Here is a 13,854-nt window from a genome sequence, read left to right as displayed (position 1 = left end):
GCGATAAAAACAGGTGAAGGGCGGCGATAGAATTACTCCCGCTAAGCCAACTTAGCGATAATTATCGCTAGTTGTTGGTAATATGCCCCTATGTCTTTAATATACACCTTTTCCTTTTTGAGGAGAAGGAACTGGTTCTACTGCTCCTTTTGGAGTAGAGATTTTATCTTTCTTTATAATTTCAGAAATTGATATTTTGGTGCTGACTTTGGAGGTATTGAAGGTGCAGGATATTTTAACTGAATGGTTTAGCCATTCAGGATGATCTACAGGAACCATTTGTCAGTGGTTATCAATCTCTACTCTGTTAGATGATGTGAATCACTCCCTCCCACCGGACCAAGAAAAAAAACACGGGGAGTGTGATGTGATTCTCACTGTTTTGAAGATGCTTGTGCTTTGGAAAAGTATTGGTGTAGTGTTTTCCTGTTGTTGCTGCTGACTTCTTCCTTGATTATTCCTATAATGAAACTGTTGTTGATGCCCTTCGGACTGACAATAGAAGGACCCCAGAAGAGACAGAACGCTCTGTCTGGACTGAAATCTACATTTCCTTCGATGGTATTGGGAGCAACAGAACAACTTATTTTCTTCTAACCCACTGTTTTGAGGATTTCTGCCTCTTTCTTTATTCTCTCCATTTCTTCGTCCGTGTAGGGACAAAAAAGGGCTGGCCCCGAGAAAGGAAGGTTTATAATCTTCAATTGAGTATCCGGTTTCAGTGAAGTTAGTCTAAGCTAAGTGAACCTGTGAAGAGATATACCAACGCAGGATTGTGTTATGGTCAGATCGGCTCGATCTATGGATGCACTGATAAATTGATCTGAGACAGTTTGACCCACTTAAACAATCTCCATGAAGTTTTGCCTTCTGTCTTTTGAAAGATCATCTGGAAACGCAGTGAGAGATTCCAATAACACTCAATCATATCTAGCTAATAGAGCAGATGCACTAACTGCAGAGGTACACATTTTTCTTCCTACTGCATTCAGTCTTTTACATTCCTTTTTAGGAGGGGCTGAAGTCTCTGGAGCCGGAGGATGTTTCTTTCTTACGGCCGAGTCTATTATCGAGTCTGGTTTGGAATCTTGTCTTAGATACATAGGGTCTTTTACCAAAGCTTTTGCAATTATGAGAAGCTGAGGAGTTGCAGCTTTAACAGTAGTTGGTATAAGGAATTTCTCTTCAGCTAGTTCCACAAATCCCAGTACCACAGATAAGGAAGGCTATGGTGAAGCTCTTGGTTGCAGAGTCTCTATTATCACTGAAACTGTTGTCGGTGGGGCTTGTAATTGTATATTTAATTTAGTGGCACCTCTGACTAGTACATCTTGAAAAGTAAGAATGTCATCTACAGGAGATAACCTAAGAGGTGTGGCAGCTGGAGAGGTGGGAGCGTATGTAGAATAAGAGTCTGTGGAATAAGAACTTGTTGGTGAAGGGGAAAGAGAAGGTGATGATTTTCTTGTCCGGCTTCTTAGGGGCCAGTGTCTTGGAGGAGATTACTGCAGAGTACTTTCAGTTTCTGTTAAAACTATTGGTCTTGACCCTGGTTCTAATTGTTGTGTAACAGGACTCATTGGAGAAATAGGTTTTGGAGGCACGTTTAGACAAGTAAGATGTTCCTGAACTAGATCCGCTTGTTAAGTTATTAAAGTTGGTTTGGTCTGATTTTCTTCTGGTTGATGGGAACTGATAACATAGAATTTTCTGAATGTCTTGACGTCGATCTCCTTGAAATCAAGTGTCTTGATGGTGATCTCGATATCAATGAAGTCGATCTACTCGATGTTGATAAATAATGTGTTGGTGTTGAATACTCCATCATCGAAAAGCTTGCTCTCAACTGTTGCGGTGATGGGGCTGGAATCAACGTTAATGGAGGATTCAATGGTACCTGTGGTGTTGTCATCGATATCGGTGGTGCAGTCATCGTACTGCTTCACGGCAACCAAGTCAGTGCCGACTCCTGCCTTGACGTCTACGAGTGTTCTTGAGTATGGTGGGAACGTCCAGAGTTATGGTGGTGAGGTTTTTTATGCTTCCCCACTTTAATCTTCCTCTATGGGAGTCTTTAGTGACAGAGGCTCTGAATTCAGAAGCAGCCCCATCTCTGTCCTTTTTTCTCTGTTTTTTTCTCTCCTCTTCCTGACACAGGTTCTCAATTTTCCTCTCAGGTGATTGCCCTCTCAGTCTTGTAGGGCTCTCGTTGTCATTTTTTACAACATTTGCACACTTTAACTGAGTGAGAGGCAGGAAGTCAGACCACACAGACAGAATGTGGATCTTATAAAGTGAAGTGAAAAGGGAAGGTAATTTGAGAAAATAATCATGACTGTTGATGAAAAGTTGGTGGAAGAATGTAAACTAGCCTCAAAGATGTCGAATGAAGCAACAAACTAACTTTTTGTGAAAAAAGGTTAAGAAAAAGCTAGGTAAACTAACTAAGAGAGGGAGCATGAGCCAGAAAAAATGAACTGAGACCATGAGGCAAACTGACAGTACAGTGCATGCTGGGAAGGGAAGCTGCTGGCTCCTTAAAGTAACAATGCATTTTCCTTGCAGTCCTTCAACTCTTGACCTAACAGGCTCCTCTTTTCTTTCATTTTTCGTTCTCTGCATGTGCACCATTGGCGATTTAGAATTAAACTGAGGGTTGACTCTTGTTAGATGCTACAGGGTGGTCTATACTTTACTTTACTTTACTTTACTTTACTTTATTTCAGTCGTACGACCATTAAAGTGCAGAACAATAAAATTAAAAAAAACATTAAAATGTAGCACCCTCGATAGAATGCCGTTGGTAAACAGAATAATAAATATATACAGTACAAAGACGTATATATCGACCAGAATAAATACAAAATTCCAAGTTCGATAAAATAATAACCATTGCCAGCCCAGACTGATCTGTGCAGCGGGACGCGCTGAGACACAGAGGGGAAGCGCAATGCACCAGAAGCACCAACCTGGGACAGGAGGAAGCAAGACCCAGCGATCGTAAGTGCGGGAGCCAAGTGGATGGCACAGGGGGCCCACCCGAGGTGTTAGACGCCTTTTTCCATGTAACTGTAAAAGAAAGGCTCTGGGGAAGATTGAGCTGGGAGGCCTTGCCTGATCTCAAGATGGGTCTCAAACAACGGAGTTCCCCGAGGGGGGCCACTACAATGTGTCAGTGAGGGCTCTGTGAGAGAAGCTATCTCTCACAGAGCAGCGGGCACCTTGGTGGGAGGAGACGAAGCACTGTCGCCCCCGGACCGGCTAAAGCAGCTAGACACACTCTGCCTGACCCTAAGATGGCCCACACAGAATAAGCCACAGCAAAGGCCTCACTCCTAATCAACTTACTCCACACGTGTCGTGGAAGCAGACGAGGTGCCACTGCCCAGCGGGACAAGACAAGATCTGATCCCGTACAGTGAGAATCTCCGCCCTTATGCCACCAAAAAAACGGCAAATAAGGTCTCAAGCTACTTTACTGCCACAGACAAGGGCTCTACTCCCGTCGAGGGAGACCACACGCACAAAATGGAGCTCACCGGGGAAGATCTGGTGGCTTCCCTCTGGGACTTCAAATGTGAACTCTGCCTAGAAATTAAGCAAGACCTACGAGCCTCCATGGATCAGCTTAAGGTTGACCTAGAAGATGACAGTGCTCCAGCATGACGTGGATGCAGTGGGTTCCAGGGTGCGGAAGTGGAAAACAGGTGCAGGAATTAGACGCTCGCTCCGTTAAAATTCAGGAAATGCAGCAGAATCTGCAGACACAGCTGCACCAAGTACTCCTGAAGGCAGAGGACTTGGAGAACAGGTCCCAGAGGGAGAACAGCCTAAATAGGGACTTGGAAGAAGAAGGGGAGAGCCTTAGTGGTGGGCATCTTTGCCAAGATCATGAGCCCGCGCCAGATGAAGCTCAAGATCGAACGAGTTCACAGGGTAGGGAACCCACAGACTGGAGAGAGCAGATGCACCTGGGACGTCCTTGTCAAGATGCACTGCTTCAAAACAAAAGAAGCCATCTTAAGTGCTGCAAGGAAAAAAGGAGAGACTTCATTCCAGGGCTACAAATGTGCACTCTTCCAGGACTTGGCACTCTCCACTCTGGCATGCAGGCAACTGTTGGGTCCAATCACCACCAAATTGCAAGAGGAAAATGTATGCTACCGCTGGACTTTCCCTTTTGGGCTTGCTTTCGAACACAAGAACAAACCACACCATGTTTCAGATCTGACCGAAGGCCTGCGCATCTTGGGTCTCCCGATCCCAGAAGATGAAACCAGCTCAGTATCTACAAACAGTACGGGTTTGACTCAGAGAGAAGCCCGGCCGTGGCACATCATTTCAAAAAACAAATCAAACACAAAATGAAGCCATTCGAGAGGGGCTTGCTTCATACCCACTGAAGCTCACGTCAACCCTTGCAGCAGCACAAAGGCGGGACACTAGACACTGGGGTCTTGACACAGCAGGGAGGACAAGTACCCATGTTATGGTATCAAAATTATGACTCAGTCCGCTTCCGGGTGATAATATACCTACAGATGTTCTCTATGTACTCAATGTACGGCAGTCGGGCGGTCCGGGCCTAGTCAGTACCATCCAGAATTACACTACTCTTCTTTGAGAAGAGTCGAGCTGAGAGCCTGTTGGCTCTTCGGCACAAAGTTTTAGGGGGTTGTTGGGGATTTTACTTTCAGGGGGGAGGGTTCCTGGTGGTGGTGAGGGGACGCAGTCAGTTTATGGTTCCACGGGGACAGGCAGGAAGAGGCGGTGGGATCACCCAAGATACTAGGGTACCGGGAGGGAGAGGCACGAATACATGAGATCAGCTCACAAGGGGATGTCAGAAGGGAGGGGGAGGGGTGGCTACACACGCCAAAGATTTCCATAGCGTCGTGGAACGTTAAAGGCCTGAACACGCCCCACAAACAGCAAAAAATCTGGAATTACATTCATGATCATCAGTTTGAGGTTGTGGTTGTGGCACTACAAGAAACCCACCTCAAAAGTCTGAGGAGCTACGGCTTCACCACAAACATTACCCCTTAATCTACAAATCCTCGGCCAGCACCAAACAAAAAGGGGTTGCTCTCCCCTTCCGTAACACGGCCAAGTTCCAACCCGAAGCAATAAACGCCAACAGGGATGGGAGAGTGATTATGGTAAACGGGAGACTACGGGGCACCCTATGTACTTTTATCTCCCTATACGCGCCTAACTCGGGACAAACAATATTCATGTCACCCACATTGGACTCAATTAACGAGTTTGCAGAGGAGCCAGTGGTTTTCCTAGGAGATTTTAGCCTGACATGGCACGCTGATTTTGAAGGCTCTCAATCTCACAGGGTGGCTATCCATAGTTTCTCCAAAGGGGTCAAACTGAAAATACACACATTAGGCTTGCGCGATGCCTGGTGAATGCTACATCCTGCCACCAAAGTCTACACATACTTTTCGCATGTCCATCAGTCCTACTCCAGGATAGACTATATCTTTGTAAGTCAAACTTTACTGGGCCCCTTGCAGGCGGCTCAGATTTTCCCAATCTCAGTTTCAGATCACAGCATAGTGTCCATCAGTCTGGCTTGGAATAGGACAAAACCTGGCATATCAAGATGGTACTTTCTGGGATTGATCACTCGGGACAAAGTCCTGCGAGACGAATTGAGGGGCTCCATCACTGAATACTTTGACCTAAATCCCCCACAGGCTACTTCACCTCAAAATTGTTGGGACGCATTTAAAGTGGTGCTACAAGGTAAATGCATCCAATTTAACGCAGCCCTGAACAAACAGAGGACGAAGAAAAGAGACGCGCTCGAGGGGGATCTTGAGGTAGTAGAGAAAGCCCATAAGGTATCGCCAACCCACACACTGCAGCGACAGCTCATCGTGCTAAGAGGCAAACTACAAGCTATTCATAATAATAGAGCTGAATACACACTGTTGAAATTGTGGCAAACATCATATGTGCATAGCAATAAAGTAGGGTCCCATTTAGCTAGGCAGCTGCGAGAGAAAAGGAAACGCAAATATATTGGGGGGATCCGGGATGGGGACTGTCTCATCACCCACTCAGACGAAATCAAAGCCAATATCTCCGGTAAGTTTTATGGGGACCTCTACCTTGGCACAACCCCAGATATAGTCCAGCAACAAAACTATCTTGATTTATTGGACCTCCCCACCTCTCCCCAGAGGACAATGAGGTCTTAAATGATCCTATTACGGCAGAGGTCGGGCAGGCCATCACCAAACTCAATCTCCAAAAATCCCCAGGGCCTGATGGTGCAGTTCTATAAATGTTATGCATCTGAGCTAATCCCCCATCTCACTGAGCTGTTCATCGTGATAGCAGTGGAAGCCAAGGTTTCGACCTCGATGGCGGAGGCAGTAATATCCATTATTCACAAACCTGGAAAAAAAACAGAGCTGCGTCTCTTATAGGCCTTTTGCTTTACTCAACCTCGATGCAAAACTTTATTCGGCGAGCCTGGCTGCCAGGATGGAGGACATCATGCTCATACTAGTCTACCCTGATGAATCAGGCTTTATAAAGGGAAGGCAGGCGCATGACAACATTCGAAGAACCATTCACCTAATTGAGAAAGCTTCCAAATTTAAACTCCCAGCAATCTTGGTGGGTTTAGACGCTGAAAAAGCCGTTGACAGGGTGGATTTGTCGTTTCTCTTCCTCTCCATTCAGAAATTTGGCTTTGGGGAAAGTTTTTTAAATATGGTCATGGCTAACTATCATCTCCCATACTCCAGAGTACAGGTCAACGGATACTCTTCGCTCCCCTTCGCCCTTAGTAGAGGGACGTGACAGGGATGTCCGCTCTCACCTCTTTTATTCACTCTTGCAACGGACCCTGAGCATTTCAATTCCAAAAAAGCGAGGAGATCAGGGGGATAAGGTTTGCGGGTACAGAACAAAAAGCATCACTCTTTGCGGACAATATTTCGCTTACACTCATGGAGCCAAGCTCCTCACTTCGAGTTGAGGAAATTTGAAGCAGTGGCAGGTTTTAAAGGCAACCTATTAAAATCCTCCATATGAAATCTCATGGTCCCTGAAACAGAGGCAGCGAGATTAAGAGACCAGACTTCCCTGCATTGGGCTAAATGCTCCCTTTTATACCTGGGCATCCAACTAACCCCTAGAAATGAAGACCTATACAAGCCCAACTACCCCTCTCTGGAGACACAACTTCAACAAGTCCTTAAGAGATGGAAGACCTTATATATGTCATGGCTCGGACAGATAAACACCGTCAAGATAACACTCCTATCAAAACTTCTATACCTATTCCAAGCACTCCCAATTGACCTCGACAGCGATCTCCTGCCCCGATTACGCTCGCTCATAACTGCATTTATTTGGCAAGGAGGGAGGGCACGACTACCCTTTCATGTGCTATGTCGCCAAAAGAAAGAAAGGGGGGTGGGGGCCTTACCTGACTTTGCACTTTACTATCAAGCGACCCAGCATGTCCATGAGAGAATCCGATAAACACTGGCTCCACATGGATAGGGCAATAGTGGGCAGATCAATCTGGGATGTCTTGTCGAAACAGAAAAAGGACACAAATTACACTTAAAGTATGGGACAAAATCTCGAAGAGGGAGGGCTGGACCTCTTTCCCCTCTCAGTACACCCCAATTCACTTTAACCCTGCCTTCCCACCTGCAATGCGCGAAGGAACTTTCAATCGTTGGAAAGAAGGGGGCTGCTTAATGGTCTCAGACATGTTTCATAATTATGATGTGCTAACATTCGATAGTTGCAAAAGGGCCTTCCAGGTAGCACAAAGCGAGCACTATCAGTACCACCAGCTTAAACACTGGGTCTCCATCCCACACATAAGAGAGGCTGCCACCAGAGAACACACAGCTATTGAGAAGCTGTTACGAAGTGCGGGTACCATGAAAGGAGCAATCTCCTCACTATATGCCATGTATCGTCCCCCTCGAGTACGATACATGACATTCTGGGAACAGGTGATAGGTAGGGATATCACAGAGGAGAAGTGGAAAAACATATGTGGAGACATTACTAGGCACAACCACTCAGTGGCTCTATGGGAAGCTTACTATAAGACACTCCTGGACTGGTACCTCTATCCCACTAAACTCAAACGGATCTTTCTAGACACCGCGGACCTCTGCTGGTGAGGCTGTGGCCTGCATGGGGACTTCCGTCACATTTGGTGGGACTGCCCTGGCATCCGTACTTATTGGGAGGAAATACTTTTACACATCAAAGACATGCTGGGGTACCCCATCCCGACGACCATGGAAGGGGTCTTGCTGGGCATTAGGGATCCTGATCTTGAACACCAATCTAAAGCCGACAAGGCAATAATGTGGGCCTGCTCGGGGTCGGCCAAACTCTTAATAGCAGCAACATGGAAGAAAAAGAACGCGCCCACGATATCGCTATGGCACGCATGACTATGGAGAATTCTCTCCATGGACCGGCTGGCCGACATTTTCAGGGACAAGTACAAGAATTTCGAGTATAAATGGGGCCCACTAGTATCCCATCTATCCTGCGGATTGCCCTTGGTGATCTGCCCCTCCTCAATACGAGCCATGTACCTCTTTCAGTTCTAAAAGAGGGGCGGTGGATCTCTCTTGGTAGCGCTTGATGGAACAGTAGCGTCCCCATGAGGATCAATTGTCAAGCTCTAACCGCCTCACCTCCAAGAAACATTCAAGCACCCGACAAATAATTCTAGAAACACCACCATTATCAGGGAAGGGGAGGAGGTAGGGTAAGGGGTGGGTTGCTTCTTGTTATTGTTCGAGGGGGTCACCCCTAAGTTTTGATGTACTAATAACAGGTATTTCTTCTTCGGAACATGGGGGGGAGGCGACGAGATCTCTCAACATTTGAAACTGGACTTGAACTAGCTGCTGGTATAGACCTGAGGTCCTGCGCACCCTACTGTACTTTTTTGTGTTTTTGTTGTACTTGATTATGATGCTGAATAAACAGAGCTCTGAGAAAACACCATTGCTGAGGCCCAGTAGCCCCTGCCTGCGTTGTGGTCTTTCCAAATGGGGTCTGTCAGTGACCAACGAAAAAGCACACAATCACAGCACTTGTGCCTATAGCCTAAAGGCTGACAAGATATTTCACATACAGGGAATTATATGTTTAACTGTTTTAAAATGCACTAGACTAAAAGTCTAATTTTATAATTTATGGAAACAGCCCAATTCCATGTTAGAAAAACATTCGCTAAAAATCATAAGAGTAGCTTGATACACAGTAAATGAGTTCCTGTGATTCTGGAACCTTATAAGGTGTGAAATTTAAAGACAGCGATCTGAGAGAGAGGGAGGATGTGTTAAAAAGAAACTTGGATGCTGATCAGGTTTTCATCTAATAGAAAACAATTAATGGAAAAATAAAGATCCTGCTTGATGTTACTGTGTGAAGTGAATATTAAAGGGTGCAGTGAAAACCTGCAAGACAAAACATAGCTATGGAATTATTTAAGCACTTAGAAAAGAAGACAGAGCCAGATTGTGTTAACAAGTAAGAAGAATATGCCTTGTCTTACCTTACAGACACAATTAGGCTGTTGTTTAGCTTCAGTTGTTTCAGATTAGGAAGATAGGCACCTGGAGGAACAAAGGCACGTTTTTATAGACAGCTGGTAAGAGGTATTAAGAATGTAAGCACATGCCAGACATCATAACTGCCAGCTGGCAGAAGGTTCCATCCATGAAGGACATTGGCATGACAGGTTCTTTCCACACACAGATCCTGCAATGAAAGTAATGGTAACATATATTTCACACAAAATGCGAAGTTGGCCAGTTTAAATACTTCAACTCTATTTGAAGCTGGTGTATATTTTGTTTTACTATTCAGAATTCATTCATACCCTATCTCCTACATCCTAGCTCTTTCCATTTTCCTTCTTTGTAAAACCAGGATAAAATCTAGATTTGTGTGAACAATCAATCAATCAATCAGCCATTTGTAGAGCTCACTAATCACCCGTGAGGGTCTCAAGGCGCCGAGGGGGGTAAGGGGAGCTGCTACTGCTCGAACAACCAGGTTTTGAGAAGTCTCCTGAAGGTCAGCAGGTCCTATAACAATACAATAGAATCTGCTATTCTCAATTCCTGAGCACTCTACTCCTTAGGGCTATTACATATTTATTGATCAGAAGTATTATTTCTGCAGTCGTAGCTTCAATTTGTACATTAACTCCTTATTTGCCTTTCAATCTGATGGGCACAAACTGGTGCATGCTCAAGGTACAAGCTCCTCAATCCCTGTAGGCCACAAAGTAAGCTAGGTTTTCTGTTTTGAACATTTCTTCGTTTTTACTTTGCAGGTTGTATTTTCTGTCTCAACTGAGAGAGCAGGCATGTCCCTGTCATCCTGTACATCCTTTGTCAGTCAGGACGGTTTAGTCAGGAAGGGACCTTTGCAAGGAGGTTCAGGAGTACTGTTTCTGGATCTTACAATGTGTTCATTTATTGGTAAATATATTAAACTGTGTAGTACTTAAGTGTGGGTATCTTCTTTCTTATGTTATACTGTATGGTACTTTTCAGATCCCCTTTTGACTCGACAGTGCAAACAGGGGTTGCTGGCCCCCTACCTGGGGGTTGAGGTTGTTTGCCACTGGTGTCTTGGGGTCCGTCCTACTATGAATCTGCAAACGAGGCCATATACACCCCTTCTGTACTGGACTCTCATGGTAGCAGGAAATCAAAGGCTTCTCAGGAAGGTAGTGTGGAGAGTCAAGAGCTCACAATTTAACAGTCAAACAACAGACACAATAACATACTGTAAAGCCTACTGCTTTATCTTAGTAAAAAGAAAAAAAAAGGACTTAAATATTATACAGTTCAAAAGTGGCTGAGCTACAGGATTGCAATCTCTCCTATAATTACTAGTCCGGCGTTACAACCACTAAGAAGTTACCCATTCTTGGAAGCTCTTCCATTGTCTATAATAACTAATATAAAAGTAAAGGCACAGGTGCAGTTCGCTAGAGATCACTGCATGGGATAATTCACGCATCAGTTAAACAGGTATTGCCAAAAGAGATCACACTGGCAACAATTACTGTTCGCGTTACAGATTTCTCTGTGGGATCAGTTCAGTCTTTCACGTTTCGACCCTGGTTTACTGGCTCACGGGGATGTGGCTTGTGCGGCACTGGCGGATGTGGTCATTAGACCTGCAGTTTCAGTGTCAGCTCCCGAGATGCAGGAGGGTGGTGGCAGCCTTTCTTTGGACTCAGACCTCTGGATGTGGAGCAGCCAAGCAGGCCTGCTCAGCAGGGGTTTGCATTTGGTAGGGGCGGCCTCTGGGCCAGTTTTAGACGCATGCTCATCTTTGGCAAGTGCAGCCTCCTGACTGGTTTAAGGCAGGCTCTCGTCTTCAGCAGTTATTTACCAAGCTGAGAATATGGTTTCAGCTTCAGTGGTGATGACAGCTCCCTCATCAGGTAAACCAATGTCAGGCAGTGGAAGCACCTGCCCATGGGGCATACAGCAGGGCTATTGCTTTGGGTCGTGCAATCCCTCTTTATTCTGTAAATTTCTATGTTTTCCGTGCTCCTGGGTATCACTCCCCGCCTGGTGTGTGTTCAATGAATTGGTAGGTTGCAGTCATATGCTATATACAACTGTCACCCTAGGCACAAGATAGTTGCTGAAAAATCCAGCCTTCTTTACGAATGATTCTTCACTCCTTGTTAGTTTCATATATTGCGTTTTATTTCATTTGGCTTGAATTTCATGTTATATTCACGCAGTATTTCATTGTTATTCAAAGTATATACTCCATCCAATGCATTTTAGCGGTTAAACCACCTTCATCAGAGAAACCATCTGTAAATATCAAACAATAATATCTCTAAATATACAATATTGTGAAACCCATACATACAGCAGGGCTCCAGGTTGGCACAATGTTGATTCGGAACTTGATTTCTTTATACAGTCCACTACAGGATTCGCGCTGAGAGACCAGAAGACCCCTCATGACGGACTAGTTCCGGCTTTGCTCCTGATTGCAGTCATTTGCTTCTGAGTGGTGTTCATCACTTCGGCAGCACAGCTGGGCTTCTCCTCCTGGACAGTCTGTCTTCGTGCAAAGCCAGGCACTCTCCTTCTGTTTCTAAGCAGGTAGGCAGATTCCAAAACTCAAGCCCTCTCACATCTGGAAGACTGGACATTCCACAGAGCGAGGCCCATCTGTGGGCTTGAAAAGTTACCAACTGAACATTAGCGCGACGTGAGGCACTACAAGTCCCATCTAGGGCGTGCATCTAAGCAAGAAGGGGTGTGGTGCCTCAAGCGCTCCTTCATAACTGCCAAAGCCTCTGAAGAGAAGTGGGGACACTTCGAAACGCGTCAGGCATCCAGGGCAGTTTGAACAGTCAAAGGATATCGTGGTGCTGGAGGCGTGCTTACCATTTCAGGCTCCTTGTGTGCAGCTGAGGTCCAGGTGCTCCTTTGTACGTTGGGTACCTTGGAGCTGGAATATTTACACGGCGGCCCATGCCGCGGAAGGAGCACCACCCTGAAAGAACCGGGGGACATGCGGTCTTGACTACAGGCCGAGAACATGGGACAGCAGCATATGGATTCTGCAGGCATTCCACACAGCGAGGCCCATCTGTGGGATTGAAAAGTTACCAACTGAACATTAGCGCGACGTGAGGCACTACAAGTCCCATAAGTCCCATCTAGGGCGTGCATCTATGCAAGAAGGGGTGTGGTGCCTCAAGCGCTCCTTCATAACTGCCAAACCCTCTGAAGAGAAGTGGGGACACTTCGAAACGCGTCAGGCATCCAGGGCAGTTTGAACAGTCAAAGGATATCGTGGTGCTGGAGGCGTGCTTACCATTTAAGGCTCCTTGTGTGCAGCTGAGGTCCGGGTGCTCCTTTGTACGTTGGGTACCTTGGAGCTGGAATATTTACGCGGCGGCCCATGCCGCGGAAGGAGCACCACCCTGAAAGAACCGGGGGCCATGCGGTATTGACTACGGGCCGAGAACATGGGACAGCCGCGTATGGATTCTGCACGCATTCCACACAGAGAGGCCCGTCTGTGGGCTTGAAAAGTTTCCATCTGAACATTAGCGCAACAAGAGGCACTACAAGTCCCATAAGTCCCATCTAGGGCGTGCATCTAAGCAAGAAGGGGTGTGGTGCCTCAAGCGCTCCTTCATAACTGCCAAAGCCTCTTAAGAGAAGTGGGGACACTTCGAAACGCATCAGGCATCCAGGGCAGTTTGAACAGTCAAAGGATATTGTGGTGCTGGAGGCGTGCTTACCATTTAAGGCTCCTTGTGTGCAGCTGAGGTCCGGGTGCTCCTTTGTATGTTGGGTACCTTGGAGCTGGAATATTTACGCGGCGGCCAATGCCGCGGAAGGAGCACCACCCTGAAAGAACCGGGGGCCATGCGGTCTTGACTATGGGCCGAGAACATGGGACAGCAGCGTATGGATTCTGCACGCATTACACACAGCGAGGCCCATCTGTGGGCTTGAAAAGTTACCAACTGAACATTAGCGAGACGTGAGGCACTACAAGTCCCATAAGTCCCATCTAGGGCGTGCATCTAAGCAAGAAGGGGTGTGGTGCCTCAAGCGCTCCTTCATAACTGCCAAAGCCTCTGAAGAGAAGTGGGGACACTTTGAAACGCGTAAGGTATCCAGGGCAGTTTGAACAGTCAAAGGATATCGTGGTGCTGCAGGCGTGCTTACCATTTAAGGCTCCTTGTGTGCAGCTGAGGTCCGGGTGCTCCTTTGTGCGTTGGGTACATTGGAGCTGGAATATATATATATATATATATATATATGTTCT

At 46.2% G+C, this 13,854-nt stretch overlaps 1 protein-coding gene across 1 annotated transcript in view; it reads right to left on the bottom strand.

Annotated features, from left to right (window-relative positions):
* The window catches only part of LRRC56 (leucine rich repeat containing 56), a 594,120-nt gene that overhangs the window by 361,614 nt on the left and 218,652 nt on the right, over nt 1-13,854 (bottom strand). Inside the window, exon 6 of the mRNA XM_086958939.1 lies at nt 9,575-9,635. Within this exon, the coding sequence (XP_086815065.1) occupies nt 9,575-9,635 (61 nt within the window). The remainder of the gene's footprint in view (nt 1-9,574; nt 9,636-13,854) is intronic.

Source organism: Lissotriton vulgaris, chromosome 2_1, assembly GCF_964263255.1.
Source record: "Lissotriton vulgaris chromosome 2_1, aLisVul1.2, whole genome shotgun sequence".
NCBI lineage: Eukaryota > Metazoa > Chordata > Amphibia > Caudata > Salamandridae > Lissotriton > Lissotriton vulgaris.
This window is presented reverse-complemented; position numbering and strand designations above follow the sequence as displayed.